Here is a 21,857-nt window from a genome sequence, read left to right on the forward strand (position 1 = left end):
GTGTCAGTGGAGACATTTGCGGGCTAGACGTAAATACGGCTCCATGTTAGTGACACTGCTGACAGCTGTTGGTCTGCCAGCCAAACACATCATTAACGGTTATGTTGCATTCACTTGTAATCGGGAATCGGGAACTTCCAACTTCTGAGTCAGGCTTGTCGTAAGGGCAGAAGTATACTAGGAACATATGTTTGTGTATGGATTTAAGAGAGGAACATATAGGAGACGGACTGGAAGTAGAAAGGTGAAAGTGTTTCAATAACGTATACAAAAGAGTGAACGTGACAAAATGGAGGCTCTGAAAGAACAGGCTCACCTGCCAAAGAGGGCGCTAAAAACAATGCATTTCAAATCTTATGAACTACAACTTTAACTCAGAACCAAGAAACTCGAGGACATTGTGTTTCAATCCATTCAGATGTTGAGATACAGTATTTTGTTAGATAATTTTAAACTTTGACCTGTTTGTGGTACCATAGGTGAAAAGTCAGAAGACCACCAGCTTCACCAGTGCTCATTCTCTGGTGACCTTGAATATATGTGAGTTACTTCTAACAAAAGTCAACCTTGTTGTGTAGAGGTATTTCACTCAATCAAAGAGAAGTTGCTAGAGAAAAACTCAAGGGATCACCAAAGTCATTGGTGATCACCTCTGGGGATCATGATTGGCTGTACAAAATCGATCATTAGCAATGTTTAGAAGTGAGGATTGAAAAGCCATTTGACCAGTCGGTCAAATGGGTGTATTGTCTATCAAGCTGGAAAAGCTCAGCCTCCAAACTGTTTTCCACGGAGCAAAAGCACTCAACCAGAAAAGGAACTTGAGCCAACGCAAGCGAGACAAATAGCCAATCACACAATACTTTATACAGTGACAAAGTGCTCAGCAGCCCTATTCATGTAAGCCAATGTGATGTACTATTTTTCTCCAGTAAATGTTACATCATGGACTTCTCCATGATGTGTGTTCGAGCACACAGCATACCTCACTCAATGTAATATCTCACCTGAAAGACAACCCTGGACTTCTCAAGGAGATATTTGGACAGCGAGGTCCCTACAACAACCCCACTGTCAACCAAGATGAGAGACAGTCAACAAATAAAACAATTGCAACCAATCTTTTCAGGTGGGAGCAACAAAGGAACATATGGTGAAATGTAACTAACATCAGGGGGACTCACTGGAGAATGTGGATGTGGAGGTACTTGCCAAAGCGGCTGGAGTTGTTGTTGAGGATGGTCTTGGCGTTTCCAAAACTCTCCAGGATGGGAAGGACCTCCATGGGCTGGAAGAGAAAGAAAGTGAATCAAAGACAATAAGGGGTGGAGGACTGATAGATTGACACCAAGGCTTTGCAATGCTGCTAACTGATAAAACTTAACATTAAAGAAGGTGTTCCCTTGGGTTTTTTGCAGTGAATTACCTGTCGCAGGTTGTCATTTCTGCCCTGATACATGGAGCTGAGGTAGTGGACTATCAGCTTGGTAGCTTCAGTCTTCCCTGAACCACTCTGGCCACTACACAAGAAATAAAAATGACATGAAATATTGCCTTACAGTGTACATAGCGCTATCCTTTTTGCAAGAGCACTGTTGCTGCAACTGAGGCTTAGTGTCGCCCAAGATTATTGGGATTGATTTAAAGAAATACAAACAGCCTAGAGCATTTACCCCTATCCAAGAATGTTACCTCGTGCAGCCAGACCATACTGCAATGCTGGAGTATTGTTTGGATATGACACACCTTAAAATTGAGATGACATGCAACGAAGGTCCTTATCTCTTATTCTGCAATTTCCCAACTTGGGATCAAAAAAGTATTTCTATTCTATTCTTAATGTGAGACAGGGATGCTATGGCTCATGGTTGGCACCTTTACCCAATAGGGCGCCAGGGCATCCAATGACCCATCTTTTTATTTATATCATATAACGTAAGTCAACAGTAATGCTAGCAGCTCTGTAATGCTGACCGAGTGGTGCCTTGTGCTACATTCTATGATTAGCATGCTAACATGATCACATGTTCACATGTTGATGAATAGGTGTGTGTCCATTAGGGTAAAATGTGACTGCTCCGAAAGTTTTAGGCCACTCCCTCTCAAATGTGTTTCCATTACAAAAAAGGCCCCAGAGGGATTTACCAGAATCTGGAGGTGACGTGTCACTCTGAATGGGTTTCGATCAGCTGTTATCAGCTGATCAAAGCCGTGTGCCGCTCTTTCTCACAGTGAGAAATACAGAATAGTTGCAGTTTGATTTAAGGTGGCTCATATGATTCACAAGGTCAACTTATGGACAAGTAAAATGAAAGAAATCACTCCACCTTAAAAGTTCTTGGCGCTGTAAAATTCTGTGTTGACAGATAGGCTGTCATCCTGCTTGCAGTACGGTGTGTGTGTGTGTGTGTGTGTTAGTGTGTAAATGGGAGACAGACAGAGGGAGCATGCAGCACCACTGGTCAGAATCCAACCCGTCCGCTGCAGCACTCATTTAACAAGCCTCTGCAAAGTTGTGCGTTCACAGATCATTTTCTGTGCTGTGTTCTTCTACACCACTGGATAAAAGTGTCTACTCTACTTCACCGTGTGGTTGTGGCGTCTGTACTACCACACGTCACATCCTGCTGAGAGTTACATCCAATCAGCAACCAGGATTCTCTCAAGGGAGAAAAATGGCCCTGCTCTTCCACAGGGCAAACAAACGGCTGCTTGAGCAACTCACATGCAAATTAGAGACGTTTCGGGGAGATAGACCATTCCGAGTATTCAATCCTAAAGGATACAAAAATGATGTTGGCATGTTGAAATGCCATGTTTGTGTGTATGATGGAACTCTTGAGTTTACATTACATTTACATTACATTTACATTTACATTTACTGTATATATATATAATATATATATATATATACCTATATGCCTTTAAGGAAGGACTGTGTTGTGGTATTTTGCTTAAAAACCTGAGGATGAAAAGATAAGACCTACAGTATAAGCAGAGTACTGGTGTTCTTGTCAGTACCTTATGATGATGCACTGCTCCTGTGGGGAGGCCTGAGACTGACTGAAAGCGGCGTCAGCTATGGCATAGACATGGCTGAAGCAGAGAACAACAGAAAGACAAACATTAGTAATGAAAAAAAATGACCAATGTAAGGTGGAAAGATATTCTGAAGGGACTGAAAACTTTGGTGAGACACATGCTGTCAGTTGTAATTAAAAGTACAAAGAGAAAGCAGAATCATGAACAGCTGGCTCACGGTGGGTTTCTCTGCTGCTCTTTGCCCTGGTATGTCTGTCTCAGCTCCTCTGTGTAGATGTTGAGGGGCTTGAAGGGGTTAATGGACAGCAGCATGTTTCCAATGTAAGTCTGGAATAAAACAATGTCACAGAGAATAGAAAATACAAACTGCAAGACAGCAGGAATTGCTCGGTTTCTGCAATACTGAAGGCTGTTGACTCGTGGTAGTGCACATATATTTATATGTGGCTTGACTTTTAACTGCCAAAACAGAGATGCTGGTAGTGTTTTCATCTTGTAAGTGTGTGTGTGTGTGTGTGTGTGTGTGTGTGTGTGTGTGTGTGTGTGTGTGTGTGTGTGTGTGTGTGTGTGTGTGTGTGTGTGTGTGTGTGTGTGTGTGTGTGTGTGTGTGTGTGTGTGTGTGTTTCATCATGGCAAAATATGGTCTCGGAGACACCTACTACATATTGGGGAGGAAAGGACATAACCTGAATCCTACAGATGTTTTGATTCTCATTTGCTCAGCAGATCCATCTGGGAACTCTGGTTTGGGGAGGGGCAAAAATACTGGTTGCTGATTGGATAAACCATCTGTTATATTTTCCATTTGTGTAGCCTGAATTTACGGATCAAAGGCCCAATTTTAGGTCACACTTAATTCCACCTCAAAACCAACACTGATTGGTTCGGTCGCTGGTCAAACTTCTCAAAATTTTCTCTGCTGCACGTTACCAGACTGATCTGAAAAATACAATGGAGCTCAGAGATCAGTCTGATCTCACGAGGCAAGAAAGGACATGCGGTGCCGTGTAAAATTAGAGTTGAGTAAGGGTGCTGGAAGTGGGTTGGCAGAAAGTAGGGAAGGGGCCATTTCCCTGACTTCACACTCCTGGCCCGATTTGGTGTCATGGCTGGTGTGATCCTATCACAAGTAGAGTTGTTGTGATGCTGATACCAGTATCATAAATGCCCCCGATACTGCCTTAAATGCTGAGTATCGATATTATGTATTATATTGGTATTAGTATCACTATCTGTATCTGTTTCTGTATCTGTATGTGTATCAGCATGCCAGTCTATGCACCTGATAAAGGAAATCTACTTTAGCGTCGTTCATTTATGCTTTTTTATCATTATGATTGACCAGACCATACAATCTGGCTCAATGACAGCAATAAGATCACATCCATACATGGTGAGTATACAAAATAATAATGTATATTCATGGTACTTTGTATCGCAAGTTCAGGTATCGGAATTAATATTGGGAATGAAAAACTCTGAATATCGCTAATCACAAAATGTCTTTAGTTTTATTGTTGATTTTATCAAACAAGATCATGTAGGAGTAAAGCATTAAATGTCTAACTTTGACAAAAAAAAATGTGTAGCAGTGTGTAGGATTTAGTGGTACCTATCAATGAGGTTACAGGGGTAGATAATCTACAGTGGCCTGAATGGGCACATGATGGGCGCAGAGACCCAGTAAACGGCTAAATCAACGTTAGCATTAAAACAACCGTTAGCTCGTAAACTGTGATGTTTATAAACCTCCATCATTACGTTTTCTTTTGAGGTTGTGATACCACTTTAATGTAACGTTAAATAGTTCGGGAAACTCAGACACACAAACAATACGTTTTTCTTCCATCTTTCTAACCGGCTTAATGCCGCTCTCTGGTTGCCTAGGAAACAAAAACATCACACTCAAGGCTTCTATCTCATTAATTGCCTGTTTGAAAGGTTAGCGGCAACTGAGCGCAGCGGCAGAGAGGTAAATCTGAGCGGTGCGCGACGCTACATTGGTCACTGCCGCTTCATTGGGCGCTGCCGCCTCTTCCATAGGAAATGAATGGAACGGCCGGCAGAAAGCGTTTTTACTGCGTATCATGTGTTGGGGCCTTTAAGGTTTTGTAAAAACGCAAAAGGAACTCTCAGTGCTGGTTTGGTTTGTCCATTCTAGGCTACTGTAGAAAAATGGTGATGCAACACGATCGGTTCTGTGGAAGAGTACCTGTAACCTATAAGCTAACAAAAACAGAATGGGTCTGAGGTTCAGGTGATTATACACTAATGAAAACATACTTAGGAAGATTATATTCCATTTCTGCCAACAGATCGCAATAAATCCCAAACCTAACATAACATAAAACAAAAAATTCCAGTAGCAGCATGTAAGTATTTTACCCAAATGATAGAATATTTTAACTCTTTGAAACTCTTGAGATCATGGTGAGAGGCCAGTAATGACACTTACATAAATATAGTCACGATGGAACCTCTTCTTCAGATTCAGAAGCACAGAGCTCTCGCACACCTCTCTGAGAAGGTTAGGTAAAAAAAAGTGCATATTTATACTGTACTGTAGGTACTGTATATGTGTGTGTGAGAGAGGGAACTCACTCCAGCTGAGACAGATCCTCCACCTCATCCACTTCTACACTTCTTTTGCTGCCAGGCATCAGCACCTGAAAAACGCGGAGAAGAGCAGCTGTGAGGACATGAGTCAACGTTAAAGCCTTGTCCCCCTCAATTAGAAACATCCCTTCAGTCAGGACCATGAGATGCAGACAACTTTGCCCTTACCTTCTCTCCACAGCTACCTTCTAGTCTTGCTAACATTGAATGTGAACAGTGACCGAGCCTTTGACAGAGCTCTTTATGGTTAAACATATGGTTTGTTTCTGCACTTCCCTGCTGCTAGTGGTCCACTCCACTCATAACCTTTTCACAGCGGGTAACCAATCCACTTGCAGCACTGGAGCAGTGTGATAGCTGATATACTGCAATCTCACAGCAGCATGCTGCGGTGTGTTGTATGCTCTATTGTATCTGCACAGACCAGGAAATAAATAAATCAGCAGTAAGTCTTTTATGTCCTATTGTTTTGTGTGCACACTGGCTATACGCGATGAAGCGGAAATGATAAGCTTGCATTCCAAACCTGAGCCATTAGACAGTAGTTTAACTTAATCTTAATTGGCAGTAATGTTTGTCTCTTTGGCTTATAGGAAAATGCTGCTTGGTAAAGTGAGAAACAAGTAAAATGGCAAAGACTGAGGCTCACCCCTGATAGAATGTTGTAATGACATAGAGAATGGCCAAAGAGCAAGGCAGTCTTTCCCATCTAGTTGCAGGGCTGAAGCACGGGAACGTGTGTCAGTTGGTCAGTAGTCTTGAATTGCCAGACCTATGTCTACAGTGATGTGTCAGCGCTGTAGTATGGTCTGGTTTTACGAGTTAACATTTCTGCTATAGGAGGGAACAAACATTCCGGCTTGTTTGTATCTCTTTAATTCTATCACAGTCGTCTTGGAGGTTACTAAGCCCCGGATACAGTGACGGTGCCCATATAGAAAGCGGAGATAGTCAAAGGGGAGGAGAGCCTTTTTAATCAGGCTTTTAACTCATTCAGTCATTCATCTTCAACCGCTTATCCGGGATCGGGTCGCGGGGGCAGCAGCTCTAGCAGGGGACCCCAAACTTCCCTTTCCAGGGCCACATTAACCAGCTCTAACTGGGGGATCCCGATGGCGTTCCCAGGTCAGTGTGGAGATATAATCTCTCCACCTAGTCCAGGGTCTTCCCTGAGGCCTCCTTTCAGCTGGACGTGCCTGGAACACCTCCCTAGGGAGGCGCCCAGGGAGCATTCTTACCAGGTGCCGAACCACCTCAAGTGGCTCCTTTCATCGCAAAGGAGCAGCGGCTCTACTCCGAGTTCATTACGGTTGGCTGAACTTCTCACCCTATCTCTAAGGGACTCCAGCCACCCTCCCAATTTCGGCCGCTTGTACCCGGGACCTCGTTCTTTCGGTCATGACCCAGCTTTCATGACCATAGGTGAGGGTAGGAACGAAGATTAACGAGTAGAACGAGAGCTTTGCCTTCCGGCTCAGCTCTCTGTTCTTCACAACGGTGCGGTAGAGCGACTGCAATACCGCCCCCTCTGCTCCGATTCTCCGGCCAACCTCATGCTCCATCGTCCCCTCGCTGATGAACAAGATCCTGAGGTACATGAACTCCTTCACTTGGGGTAAGGACTCATTCCCTACCCGGAGTAGGCAATCCACCGGTTTCCAGCTGAGAGCCATGGCCTTAAATTTAGAGGTGCTGATCCTCATCCCAGCCGTTTCACACTCAACTGCTAACCGATCCAGTGAGTGCTGCAGGTCACTGACCGACGACGCCATCAGGACCACATCAATCTTCAAAAAGCAGAGACGAGATCCTCAACCCACCGAACTGCAACCCCTCCCCACCACGACTACGCCTTGATATCCTGTCCATGAAAATCACAAACAGGATTGGTGACAAAGTGCAGCCCTGGCGGAGGCCAACCCCCACCGTGAACGAATCCAACTTACTACCGAGGATCCGGACACAGCTCTCGCTTTGGCTGTACAGAGATTGGATGGCCCACAGAAGTGAACCCTCACCCCATATATCCCGCAGCACCTCCCACAGTATCTCCCGGGGGACACGGTCATATGCTTTTTCCAGATTCACAAAGCACATGTAGCCTGGATGGGCATACTCCCAGGCCTCCTTGCGAGAGTGAAGAGCTGGTCAGTTGTTCCACGTCCAGGAATCCTCTTCAATCTCAGATTCGACTATAGGACGAACCCTCCTTTCCAGCATCTTGGAGTAGACTTTACCGGAGAGGCTGAGTAGTATGATACCCCTGTAATTGGCACACACTCTCTGGTCCCCCTTTTTGAACAGGGAAACCACCGCCCCGTTCTGCCACTCACTTGGCACTGTCTCTGCCTCGGCAGAAGAGGGCGTGTTAGTCAGATTAAGGAGTTCCAGAAAGTGCCCCTTCAACTGCCCGATTACCTCATCAGCTGAGGTCACCAGTGTCCCATCCTTACAGCTTGGACAGTTCCCCATTTCCCCCTCCTGAGGTGCCGAATGGTTTTCCAGAAGCACCTTGGTGCCGCCCGAAAGTCCTTTTCCATGACTTCTCCATCCTGTCAGTACCTTGCAACCGCCTCTGGAGTCTTCTGGGATAACATATCCTGGAAGGACTCCTTCTTCAGTTGGACAGCTTCCCTGACCACCGGTGTCCACCACGCGGTTCGAGTGTTACAGCCCCTTGAGGCCAGCCTCAGCAATGGAAGCTTTGAAAATTTCCCACTCCCGTTCAATGCCCCCAACCTCCACAGAGATGCCAGAAAAGCTTCGCCGGAGGTGTGAATTGAAGATCTCTTGAACAGGGGCCTCCTCCAGGTCTGTCCAGAATCTTCCCCCATCCTCTAACCCAACTCATCACCAGATGGTGATCAGTTGACAGCTCTGCTACTCTCTTTACTCGAGTGTCCAAATCATACGGCCTCAGATCAGATAATACGATCACAAAATCGATCATCGACCTTTGGCCTAGGGTGCTCTGGTACCACGTACACTTATAAGCATAGATATGTTCCAACATGGTGTTTGTTATAGACAATCCATGACAAGCACAGAAATCTAATAACAGCCGACCGCTCGGATTTAGATCAGGGAGTCTCCCAGCAGAACTATGGAGTCCCCTACTGGAGCCCAATGCAGGACTCAATTCAGGGTCTCCAAAAAGGACGAATACTTCGAAATACTGTTGGGTGCATATGCACAAACAACAGTCAGAGTTTTCCCCCCTACCACCCGCAGGAGTAAGGAGGAGACCCTCTCGTCTACCGGGGTAAACTCCAACACCGCAGAAACTCCAGAGAAGAATAGGGTCCAACCCCTATCCAACAGTACGGTTCCAGAACTGAGACTGTGCATGGAGGTAAGACCCACCAGATCTAACTGGTAGCGCTCCACCTCCCGCACAAGCTCCGGCTCCTTCCTCAACAGAGAGGTGACATTCCACGTCCCCAGAGCCTCTGCTGCCCAGGGGTCTGTTTCACAAAGCAGGTTTAGTGAAAACTCTGAGTCTGTTAACCCTGAAATGAGGGAAACTCTGAGTTTTCCGTTTCACAAAGGGAGGTAACTCAAACCAGAGAAAAAGGGGTAACTCTAGCCTGTTTAAAAGAGAGAGGTAACTTAAACTCTCGGTCAGTTACCATGGTAACATGCTCTCTGAACCTAACCTGGTCGGGACCAGGTTTTTCTCAGAAAACCTCAAGTTTCTCTCTGTCTCCGCCCTCTTTCAGCCACACACGGTGTTTGATTTCCTTATTCATTCAGTTAGCAGCCGAGTTTTTGCGTAGTATAGTTCGTCTGTTTTTTCAGAAAATCACTGCAAAAATCAGTCATTAGAAGTTATATTAGGTGGCGACTATTTCCACTACCATGGCATGTCCTTTTGATAATGATCCCGTGGATGAAGGTGCAGCATTACTGTGCAGCGAATAAGATGTTCTTGCATTTCCAGACAATTATATTTTTTATCATGTCACAGTCCATCATTTACATTCACAACCTCATCTGTCCTTACATTTCCAACATTAACAACCAAAGTCATGCTCTCACATCCCAGCAGATATTGTGTGTTGCGCTGCGTTTTTTTGCAAAAGGGAGTTTTTTATACAACGTATAAAACAGCCACTTATGGTAATATTTGCTTTACAATGTAAAACTCAAAATGAGGTACCCCCATGAGATTGTGCCAAGGTTTTACCTGTTTAAACATTTTTTTTATGTTTCATCTTAAGCTGCTGCCAAGTGCGCCTCTCCCCCACGGGAATCCACCTAAATGAAATAAATTAATAGGCTACCAATCAAGCAGTTCTCCCTGTGATATTATTGTGTGATTGGAACAGGACTACATTCAAACGTACGCACTGACCCGAGCAGCAATGTTCTCCCGCGCCGTCCCCCTCTCTTTTGCTGCTGCAGCGGTGTTACACTTTCGGCGAAAAACTTAAACTCTCTGTATGAGCGCATTAATATTTCCAATTCCAGTGGTAGCGTAGCCCTCCTCTTCCCCGTTGCCATGGTGACTCGTCGAATCAGGGCTCCATTGATGCTGTCTTTTTATACTGGTGGTGCACGCGCTTAACTCCAGGTCAAACTACTCCGAGTTGATAAAACTAACTCAAATCTGCTGTTCTGGAACTGAAAACTCAGAGATTCCTATCTCAGAGTAGATCAACTCAGAGTTCAGGGTTAGACTCAGAGTTTGTTGAACCTGCTTCGTGAAACGGACCTCAGGTCTGGTCCTTCGAGGCCCCTCACCTTCACTGCCACCCATGCAGAAGCGCACCCGACCCCAATGGTTCCTCCTGTGAGTGGTGGGCCCACAGGACGGGCTTTTAACTGACTTGTTTAATTCTTTCTAATTCCTTTTATGCTCACCGTATTCTTATTTTTTATTAAATAATGAATTTATTTTATTTTATTTAGTTTAGCTTATCCTGTTTTATTGTTTTGTTTATTATTGTCTTATTGTTTATTTATTGGGTCTATTTTCATACATGTTACTGTTTTGACTGTTTTTATTCCCTCATGGTTTTTATTCTTTTTATCTTATTTTACGGTTTTTGCCCCTTGGTTTGCCAGTGTTTCCTGTGGGAGTGGGAGGGTTGGGTTTTTTATGGTGTTTCTTTGTTGTTCATGTTTTTTTTGTTTTTTTTTATCTTTTTTTTATTCTCTGCGAGGCGCTTTGTGGTACACAAGTATGGAAAGTGCCACATGAATAAAGTTGATTTGATTTGATTTGATTTGAGAATTCTGCATGAGAGTGTCGGACTGCAGTCTTTATACACACACACATCCGGTGCGCCATACTAGTTTTGTCAGTCAGATGGTCATTATCTGTCCACCTGTGGTATGGATACTAATGAAGATGATTCTTTGAGTTTAGTGTCAGCATCTGCCAAGGAGAGACACATTTCCAAACAGATTGTAACATAAGGTGGATCCATAGTCACTGGTTCTGTTTTTGTTTCTGTGTTCTTTCTGCTTTGGAAGTTCTTTGGCACTAACTTTACTCAAGAGCTGATACTCAAAGCGAGTTCCAGGTAATTACAAAGATAGAAGGCATTGCTGTCAATCATGATTAGTCAAGCAGATGTATTGTCACATCACAACAGGCAGACTGCAGCAGACACAACTACATTAACCCACAGTAACATTTTACTACTGCATCTGTTTAAACTAATACTTTAAGAACCTACACTGATGTTTTAATTTAATTGACCTCCTTACACTGTTGAAGACTTTGTGTTAAAATGCACAATGTGGATGATTAGTTTTATTGCACTTGTTAGTGTTATTGCACTCTTATTAATGTTATTGGTTCATGGAGGCCAAATACAGGCTGGGGAAAAAATCAAGGTGGCGAAAATCCTGGACCCGTATTCCCAAAACATCTTTAATCAACTAACTTGCTGATTTTTGCCTCATTAATATTTCTGGGTCATCCCTTTGGTCTTCATCTGGACAACCTGCTGTCTCAGGGTTTCAGTCTCCTTAGAGCAGCTTGCCATCTTGTAAAGTAACCAGGAGAGCTGCAGATAAATAGGGTGTATCCAACAATGAAGTCAATTGTCACCAGGTGCAGATTAACACCAATAACTGGGAGGGAGCTGAAAGTGTTCTCTAATTTTGCCCACTGTTTTTTTTTTTCACAAAATAAAGGTTTTTGTTGAAGTGCCTTGGTTATTTAAAAAACATGCTAATACAGCAGTGGTATAGACACAGCTTTTATCAAATTCTGAACAATAAAAAAATAACAGTATTTACAAAATAAATGAAGTATTTATACTTTGTTCTCTAATTTTGATCCCCAGTGTACTGTTTATACGCATCTTTGCCTATATTGTGTCTTAATATGAAAAAACTAAAACTAAATTGCCATTTAACCACTTTCCCATCGATGAAAAGGTGCGTCACCGAAGAAAGAAGTGATTGTAAAAGGTTCACAGGTTCAGCCGTTCTTAATTTTGTTTGATGTAGTGTTTGGACCCAGAAATAGTATTTTGAAAGGGTGTTATGTCAGACTTAGAGACCTGATAGCCAGTTACAGATTATGCCTGTATAGTCAATACATTGGCTTTTTGTGGCAAATAAATACAGGCTGCATGATCAATCAAGTGGCAAAAGGTGGTGAGTAAAGCTAGGCTGAAATTTGCTTTGTGTTTAATCTGAATGCACCCAAAGAATAGTTAAGTATGTTATATATATTTCCCTTCTACCCTTTAGGCCAAGGAAGCTAACAGGACATTTTCATAACGCCGTATCAATACCTGTGTGTTGACCAGTCGACTCTCAAGCATCTCCTGAGTGGGGTCCTCTGATTCCCAGAGGCCCCTACCATTGTGGGCAGGAATGGACTGGACCTGGTCCCCATCATCATAGACTGTCCACTTGGTTAGCTTCTCCACTGTCTGGTGGGGCAACAGGTTCTCAGCACGCAGCCAATCCTGATCCAACACATAGCATGAAAGATGAATGACTTTAAAACAATTATTGGATCACAGTGATTCAAGTTGACACTTCTTTCTTTCTTTCGTTATCATGTTTGTATATTATACGTTGTTTTAAATGAGTTTGATTCTCATAGTTTCATATTTTTAATGAAGAGCATACCACCAGAAACGTGACATACCTGTGGGTCTTCACTCATCCGTGGGTTACCAGCCCAGTGCATTTCTGGTTGGGCAATCGTGTATATACCCCCCTCACCCATCAGCTGGGCCACTTCTCTGTCTGCCTCTTCTTCATACAAGGACCGGACACCTGACATCACAGCGCTTGCCTCCCCATTTGGAAGGGGCTGAGTGGTGGACCTAGGTATCCCACCTGCAGCCTCTCTCTCTGGGTCTGGTCCCTTGGTCCGAGCCGGCCCACCAGTTATTGTTCCCCCTGATAAGGACATCTTGGTCAGGTTGATCTGGGAGGGGTCCAGCTTCTTCCTTGCAGCCTGTAGCACATTGATCCCATCTTGATTGTTTAGGGCAGCTCTCCTTTTTCTATCCTCAGTGTTGGATGATCCCTTTGGTGTACCGGTGGACCCAGGGCTCCTGTCAGCCACATCTGCACCTGACATTAACCCTCCAGGTAAGGACTTCTTGATGGACTTCAGGAGGCTGAGATCTGGTTTGACAGGGAGCACAAGCCTGGCACCTGGTTTAGGGGGTTTTGGCTGTGATGTAGTGGGTTCTCCTGGTGGCCCTGTGGTACTTGATGGAGTAGAAGGTCCAGGAGCTGCCTGGGGCACCTCGGCTGTCTTTGCCTTGCCCAGTTTGTTCATCCTAGGGAGTACGACAGCGTATTTGGCCTCTACCTCTTTCTCCCCAGCTGGGGCCGCTTCCTCCTCTCCCTCCCCTGCCTTTACCTGAAAGCTGTTATTCTCTTTATCCATTTTGTCTGAAGAGGAGCTCCTGTTTTTCTTACTGGACAGACTGGTTTTACTGGCAACTCTCATGGCCATCCTATGTCTGAGAATATTACCCTTAGATTTTCTGGGACCTTGCTTCTGTTTTATTGTCCGAAGGGAGAGCCAGTGGGAGACCCCGATGGCTTTAGTCCAAGTAGAAAGCTTCTTTCTCATGTTTAACCCCCGTGGCATGTTTTTCTGAATCCAACCAGACACCCTGCGAAGAGTGGTCATACCTTTTCTTCGTGCTATCAAACGTTCCTTGGGTTTGTTGGACCCCCCATCAATGGCCTCAGTCTCTGATGTTTCCTCGTCAGGCTTTGCTATCTTGTCTGCTTTGTGCCGGAGAGATGCCATCTTGACTTTCCCCAGGAGCAAGTTCCGTGGCCGTCCTTTGCCAACATTTCCAGCGTCCTGCTGCTCTTCAGGCTCCAGAATGGGTTTGAGGTCTTTACCTTTGGCTTTGAGGAGCATAATTCGGTTTTGGCCTTTGATGGCTTTGGTCAATGTTGGTTCAGCCTCCACCCCTTCCTCATCTGGATAGGCTTCTACTGTAACATCTTTCTCATTAATATTTCTAGTTTGGTTTACAAATTGGGTCTTGCCTTTTTCTGAGTCAAGCTTGTTGATGGAAAGACCTTTTGGGGGATGAATCTCTTCTGTTGCAGAACTGGGTTTGTCCTCTTTCTGAGGTTTCTTTTTGTTCTTTTTTTCTTCCTTGGCTTTTTGTTTGGCTTCCTTTTCTAACCTCTGCTTCTCTGCTTTGGCTTTCTGTTTCTCAACCTTCTCTGCCTGCTTATCTGCCTTTGTTTTTTTAAACATCTTGTAAGTTGGTCCTGGTGCAGGCTTCGAGGGTCGTGGAGACTGCCTGCGTCGTCTGCAGGCTTTATCAGCTGTGCTCTCCTGAGTTATCTCTGTGTCTTCACCCACATCACTGATGACCACCCCAGAAAGTTCAACTTCCTTCGTCTTTTCTTCTTCTTCTTCTTCTTCTTCTTCTTCTTCTTCTTCTTCTTCTTCTTCTCCTTCACTGGATGTGAATGGTTCACTTCTGGACTTGGCTTCCTCTGAAAGCTCTTTGTCTGATTCCTCGGTCTCTATCTGTTCTTTATCTCTTTGAGTATCTGATGTTTCAGCCTCCGCCTCACTGCTCTCCTCACTCCCATGTGTCTCAGATGGCTCTTGGTTGCTGCCTTGCTCCTCCTCTTTTTCATTGTTACTAGTGTCCTCTTCAGTCACCTCCGCTGAGCTTCCTGTGTCACTCTCTGATTCCTCCTCCTCCTCACTCTCTGTCACATTGTCACTTCTCTTGTTTTCAGGTTTGGTGGAGAGCTTGTTGTTGATCCTCTTTTGTATGGTCGGGGCTGTTTTTGGTGGAGGTTTAAGTTTGGTGGTCTTGTTTATGCCCACCTTACTGTCTTTGCCATGTTGAGGTTGTGATCTACAATTTAAAGTTGTTCCTTTTCCTAATGTGCGACTCTTTTCCTTTTCTTTCTGTGGCTCTTTTGTTTCTGTACTTCTTTTTTTACTTTTACCTACTTTATTCCTTCTATTACTCTTCTTTTCATCTGTCTTTCTTTCCTCCAAAGTTGGTGAATGCCCTCTACCTTTTTGTTTCTCATCAGGCACTTTAGAGGGAGGCGGGGATGCTTTGGAACCATTCTGTCTCACATTTTTCTGCTGATGTCCTTTTTTTGCTGCCTCTGCCCTCCGCTTTGTGGCATTTGTTTTACTTTGGGACTTGACCGGTGACATGCTTTCAATAATTTATAGTTGAAATTACCTAGAGAATTAAAAAAATATATAACTTGTATTTCTTTTTGTCATTTGAGGTCGGGCATCACAACATTTAAATCCATCAATGGCACACTTTGATATATAAGTTAGCCACTCAATAAAATGAACAATTGGGAGGTGTAAGTAGAGTAACGTGTCTGTCAAACTCTGTGAAACCAGGTCCTTGGCCCAATCTATCAGCATCTAGACCAGGTTTCACACCTTAAGTCCCTCATCCTTGTTCTGAGGCTAAAGACACCCAGGTCACCAGTCATTACCAGGCTATGTTTAAGGGTTACAATGCTTCTCCATCAAGACAAACTTAACAAAATGCAAGTGACTATACCGGTTTTCCATGCTGGATCTCATGCTGACTCATTTACTTTTGTAACAGCAAAAAACAGCTATTATCTGCAGGTCAAATCTAAACAGCAGTGAAAGGCTATCTTTAGATCCGCCTGTAGTTGTATAGCCCGTGCGCCCTGGGGGGAAAGCAGTGAGAGCTCATTTCAGTGTAATGTAGCTTACCAGGCTTCTCAGGTGAAACCCAGGCATGGCCGGGGGGCTGCAAAGTGCTCCGGCTTGTCCTCAAGAGCTGGTGTCACTGATACAAACATGCACCCATGCTCAGGAGGAGAACTGAAGGGAAGTTACACACCGATATCCCACCCACTAACATTACACAGGATGGCATGCAGCCAAATATGCAATACACACCCACCAAAAGATTGTGTGTGGTTTATGCACATAATGCCCCCGTCGACAAAGGTGAGCTGGCGTGCACTGACACGTGCACACACAAACACAAGGTGCCTTCTGAATAATACAGTTCTGGGCCTGTTCATATGGCCAGCTGGTGAATGCTTGGGAAGAAAGGGGAGAGGTGCTGCCCAGAGGGACTAACAATGGGTGCTAATGGATGAGAGAGGGAGAGGAAGACAGAGGAGAGAGGAGAGAGGAGAGAGGAGAGGGTTCAATACCTGGCTTTTCCTCCGGGAGAGGGGGATTCCATCAGTGTGTGCTGGAATGCCCAAATTGTCAACATCTCAGAGCAGGCCAAACTGAAAAAAATTATGTCCATTACATTGCACATACTGTACAATATATCAACTATATAAATAAAATTGAAACAACAATTAAAGGCAATCATGAGGTGAAAAGTGGCCGGTGCTGTTCCCTATGGGGGGGGGGGGGGGGGTTCTTGGGGGAAGAGCGGAGGAGAGGGACAGAGGGGAGGGTGTTGAGCTTCCTTGCAGCCTGGTGGAAGAAGCTCTTTGCCAGTCTGGTAGTACAGGCTTGGAGGCTCCTGTACTTTCTCCCAGATGGCAGGAGGCTGAAGCGGTTGAGTGAGGGATGCTGGTTGCTCTGCGGGTAAGGCGGGTTCCATAAATGTCCGGGAGGGAGGGGAGCAGGAAACCAATGATCTGACCAGCAGCCTTCACTATGTGCTGCAGAGTCCTGCGGTTGGAGGCAGTACACGTCAACATTCATATAAAAGTACTAAAATCTACTTATGCGCAGCAAAATGTTTAAGACTTTACTTAATTTAGAAAAATATAACTTAAAGTTGAACAAAGTTAAGTAACATTTACTTCATTTCTTACCAAATATTACGCTTGTAGGCGAGTACATTACACTTGATATAGTTGAGTGACTTTTATTGATTTTATTAATAAAGTTATTTTTTCAGTGCATAAGTATTTAGAACGTGGCTTTGTGTTCCAGCAAACAGCATTTCACTTTACTTTGAAGGAGCCTGTGAATGTTCTCATTTGTCCAGGTCATCGTTATCCTCAAAGCAATTTCAGTCAAAAGCAACTGGACTTATTTGTCTAGGAAGACGTTTCACCTCTCATCCAAGAGGCTTCATCAGTTCATGTACGCATCTGACCAGGCTGGGACTGATCCAACTAACTGGTGTGGAGATCCAGGTATTTAACCTCTCACAAGGCCGATGATGTCACTGGAACCCTTTGTGCTCCAAGTGCCAACAACCGTCGTTAGAGTGGCAGTCATTGGTGGGAAGTAGGTTTGGACTTCGTTAGTGCTCTATTGAGTCTAAACGACCGTCGTTGGAGTCACAGGAGGCCATTTGTGAACAGTTGTTCTTTGAGGTTAGATTGTTGAATCTCCTGGAGGGATGAAAGGGCAGCGTTGTAAATTTGAGATAAGTGGTGTCTTAGACCTCCTCCTCTGTTTAGCGATGGTTATTTAACTTTTACATAGATGGCTTCTTTTACTCCTCTTTCAAACCATCTGTCCTCTCTGTCCAGGACGTGGACATTGTTGTCATCAAATGAGTGGGCTTTCTCCTTGAGATGTAAGTGGACAGCAGAGTCCAGGCCTGAGGAGTTAGCTCTCCTGTGTTGGGCCATGCGTTTATGCAGTGGTTGTTTTGTTTCTCCAATGTAGAGATCTTTGCATTCCTTGTTGCATTGGACAGCATAAACCAGGTTGATTTGTGGGTGTGTGGTATTCTGTCCTTGGGATGTACAAGTCTCTGTCTGAGTGTGTTACTGGGTTTGAAATACACAGTAACACACACAGACAGAGACTAGTACATCCCAAGGATGTCACAGTCTAAGAAAGGCAAACTGTTGTCCTTGACTTCTTCTCTGGTGAACTTGATGTTTCTGTCCACAGAGTTTATATGTTCAGTAAAAGTTTGCACCTCTTTGGATTGGATTTTAACCCATGTGTCGTCCACATATCTGAACCAATGGCTCGGGGTTAGGCCTTTGAAGGAGTCCAAAGCCTTCAAGGAGAATGACAGGAGCCTCCACATTGGGGTATACAGAAAACCCACTCACACAGATCAATATCTACTGTTTGACTCTCACCACCCCCTGGAACACAAGCTTGGAGTTATCAGAACACTGCAACACAGAGCTGATAACGTACCCACCAGCTCACAGGCCCAAGGGGAAGAACCCAAGCACCTGAGAGGAGGCACCCTCACAACTTGTGGCTACCCCAGCTGGACCTTTGTGAAAACGGCAGCTGCTTCCAGAAAGAAAACCAAAGTGGTTGAGAAAGAAAAAGAAAACAAGAGGAACAACATAGTGATTCTGTATGTGGCTGGGATATCAGAGAAACTCAGGAGGATCTTCAACAAACACTGCATCCCTGTGTATTTCAAACCCGGTAACACACTCAGACAGAGACTAGTACATCCCAAGGACAGAATACCACACATCCACAAATCAACCTGGTTTATGCTGTCCAATGCAACAAGGAATGCAAAGATCTCTACATTGGAGAAACAAAACAACCACTGCATAAACGCATGGCGCAACACAGGAGAGCTAACTCCTCAGGCCTGGATTCCGCTGTCCGCTTACACCTCAAGGAGAAAGCCCACTCCTTTGATGACAACAATGTCGGTCGTTGGCACTTGGAGCACAAAAGGTTTCAGTGACATCATCGGCCTTGTGAAAGTTTAAATACCTGGATCTCCACACCAGATAGTCGGACCAGTCCCAGCCTGGTCAGATGCGTACATGAACTGAGGAAGCCTCTTGGATGAGAGGTGAAACGTCTTCCTAGACAAATAACCAGGTCCAGTTGCTTTTGACTGAAATTGCTTTGAGGGCTTATCTGATTTCATTTTCTGTGAATTTTATTTGACCTGTATTCTTACATCTTATATATATATTTGACTTAGTTTATTGTTTACTGTTTATTGTTTTTTTATACTTTCTGTATTTATTTAGCTAAGAGTTTATTGGTTATCCTGTACTGTATTTTTTTATACCCCCCTTGTGTTTTTGTAAACTGCTGGAAATTCAATTTCCTTGCGGGTTTTTCATCCCAAAGGAACAATAAAGAGAAGTCGAAGTCTAAGTCATCTTTTACCCCTTACCCCTGGTCAGCCATGAACAGTATTCAGAATATTTCAAGAATATAGTGTTATCCAACAGAAATGACTGAACAGAGCTTAAACAGTAAAAGGAAGTAGACGGACAAATGTCAGTAAAACGGTTTCATCTTGCCAGATGGGGCATCTCTGAAACAGATCATCACCAGTGGGACAACACAACATAGCCGCAGAAACAACACAGAAACAGGTATAGCACATGTACAGTATGTCTGCTTTAAGGTGAAAAAAAGAAAAAAAACACAGACAAAAACAGAAAAAGCCCAACATGAATCCAGCTATCCCTCCCAACAACCCATGTCAGACACAGTCACAACAAAAAACAAAGTAACCGAATAACATGTAACATTTATAGAAAAAATAATTAACATAATTCAAGAAAGAGAAAGACAACAAAAAATAAATAAACAAAGGGGGGTGGGGTCTCTCTCCTTCCAGCACTAGGAAGTGTCCTCAGCATCGTCAGGAGTAACAGTAAGACTACTGCTAATAAAAGCCAGCAGTGGGTCCCAGGTTTTGTGGAATGCTTCCAAAGATCCCCTCTGTGAAAACCTAAACCTCTCTGACTGGAGACACTGTAAAATTTCACGTATCCAACTATTATGAGTTTGTGGAGAAACATGTTTCCATTTAAGGAGAATGTTACGCCTGGCAAGCAGGACGGTAAAGGCCACGACACGTTGTGTAGTAATGGGCCGATTTTTAGACGGAGGGAGCCCAAAAAGAGGTTCTGAATTTGTGTTAAGAGCCTGTTTGAAGATTTGAAATATATTGGACCAAAATTCAGCAAGCTTCGGGCATGTCCAGAACATGTGTGTGTGGTCGGCTGGGGACTGCTTACAGAGGTTACAAGCATCACTGTGACTAGGGTATATCTTAGCCAGTTTAGCATTGGTGAAATAGGCTCTATGAAGCACCTTCCACTGTAAACCGTGCCTGGCACAAATCAAGGATGAGTGGACCAGTTTCAGAATGTCCCTCCACTGGTCAGCCGAGGATCTTTTTAATCCAAACTAAATTTCTTCATGTTTCAGAAATGATGTGAAATGTTACGAGAGGTCCTGGTCTATTTACTCACAATGTTTGGCTTTTTCATCTCATCTTCAACCGCTTATCCGGGGTCGAGTCGCGGGGGCAGCAGCTTTACTTATTTGTTAGCTTGCATTTTTACTGTTAATCTTTTACTGTTTACATATTTCTCGTATCGTGCATTTTTTACTGATGCTTTTGTTATATGCATTTCCCTCTTTGTTGCTGTAACACAGCACATTTCCCCACTGTGGGACTAATATAGGGATATCTTATTAAATATTCTGTCGGCATGTATGATATCGGGCTGCAATGAGCTTCCCTTGTAGTCTTAGAGCAATCGCCACTGGTCTGGACCATAGACTGTAGGGGTCGATTATCACTTTAAAGAATGTAAAGTAAACATTTAAGCATGGATATATTTAGATATTCTATATTTTAGCAATATTTGACTTGTATACTGCCGATTAAAGGAGGGAAGACTGTTCCACCTGAAGGTTTTCTGTGGAGACCAGCAGTGTAGGAACCTTGCTTTATTTTATATTGTATAGGCCTGAGATTTGACCCGACAAACTGTATAAGTGTTGTTGCTGATGGAGCTGCTGTGCACAACTAAAAACTCATTTATGGACTAAACTGCGTGTGGTTTTAAGCTGAGGTGACGTCAGCAGTGTGCAGCAGAGGCCTCAGTGAAATACCGTGGGTCTGCTAAGATTTCACTGGAAGCAAGTATCAGGCTGCAGCTTGTTCAGAATGAGACAAGAATGTTAACAAAAACATCATCACATTGGCTGCCTGTCATCTGTCAAATACAGGGTCAGTGTTGGCAGGTACACAATTCAGGTCACCTTCCCCCATGGCTGTTTTACATAAATTAATAAATTGTATATTTAAAAAGCAATTTAATATTAGGAATTTTAGAACATCCATTTATCATCTTCATCCTCTTGTCCCTAACGGGGTCGTACGGGGGGCTGGAGCCGATTCCAGCTGACATCGGGCGTGAGGCGGGGTCCACCCTGGACAGGACGCCAGTCTATCACAGGGCACATAGAGACAAACAGAGACAGACACCTACGGGTGATTTAGAGTCATCAATGAACCGAACACCTGCATGTCTTTGGACTGTGGGAGGAAGCTGGAGAATCTGGAGAAAACCCACGCAGACACGGGGACAACATGCAAACTCCACACAGAAGGGCCCCAGCTGGGATTTGAACGGGCAACCCTCTTGCTGTGAGGGGACAGTGCTAACCACTGTCTGGTAGGAACCACTAACTCAGTGTTCTTCACAGCTTTCAGAAGTGTCTGAAATTTTCAGTGACATGTAAGCTGCATGTGAGTAAAATAATTTGATTAAATTAACATCTTCTCTTGATAGTTTATGACACAGCCCAAAACTTACTTTTACAAATGTAATGAATCCCACCAATTTCTAACACCGCTGCCATTTCATATTTCTCCTGTTTTGCCTTTTTATATTTGAAGACTGTTTGTCAACACACTTTTAATCACGAGGAGTATCCCACTCTTTCAGGACTTTACTGTACTGTTTTTACTGAGTCCTGTTTTGAATATCTATCATTGATTTGTTTCTTTTTTTAAAGAACCTTTTTTCACTGTATTTTA

The 21,857-nt window shown here is 43.9% G+C and overlaps 1 protein-coding gene across 1 annotated transcript in view; it reads right to left on the reverse strand.

The window, feature by feature from the left end:
- Nucleotides 1-16,809, reverse strand: part of myo15b (myosin XVB) — a gene marked incomplete at both ends in the record, with an annotated part of 94,343 nt that extends 77,534 nt beyond the window's left edge. The window contains 11 exons of the mRNA XM_083932610.1: nucleotides 1,008-1,071; nucleotides 1,185-1,288; nucleotides 1,427-1,520; nucleotides 3,022-3,096; nucleotides 3,260-3,369; nucleotides 5,498-5,561; nucleotides 5,644-5,708; nucleotides 12,414-12,590; nucleotides 12,776-14,460; nucleotides 14,596-14,910; nucleotides 16,635-16,809. Of these exons, the coding sequence (XP_083788736.1) occupies nucleotides 1,008-1,071; nucleotides 1,185-1,288; nucleotides 1,427-1,520; nucleotides 3,022-3,096; nucleotides 3,260-3,369; nucleotides 5,498-5,561; nucleotides 5,644-5,708; nucleotides 12,414-12,590; nucleotides 12,776-14,460; nucleotides 14,596-14,910; nucleotides 16,635-16,809 (2,928 nt within the window). The remainder of the gene's footprint in view (nucleotides 1-1,007; nucleotides 1,072-1,184; nucleotides 1,289-1,426; nucleotides 1,521-3,021; nucleotides 3,097-3,259; nucleotides 3,370-5,497; nucleotides 5,562-5,643; nucleotides 5,709-12,413; nucleotides 12,591-12,775; nucleotides 14,461-14,595; nucleotides 14,911-16,634) is intronic.
- Between the last annotated feature and the right edge of the window lie 5,048 nt (nucleotides 16,810-21,857).

This window comes from Echiichthys vipera, assembly GCF_963691815.1.
Source record: "Echiichthys vipera genome assembly, chromosome: 18".
NCBI classification, from domain to species: domain Eukaryota; kingdom Metazoa; phylum Chordata; class Actinopteri; order Perciformes; family Trachinidae; genus Echiichthys; species Echiichthys vipera.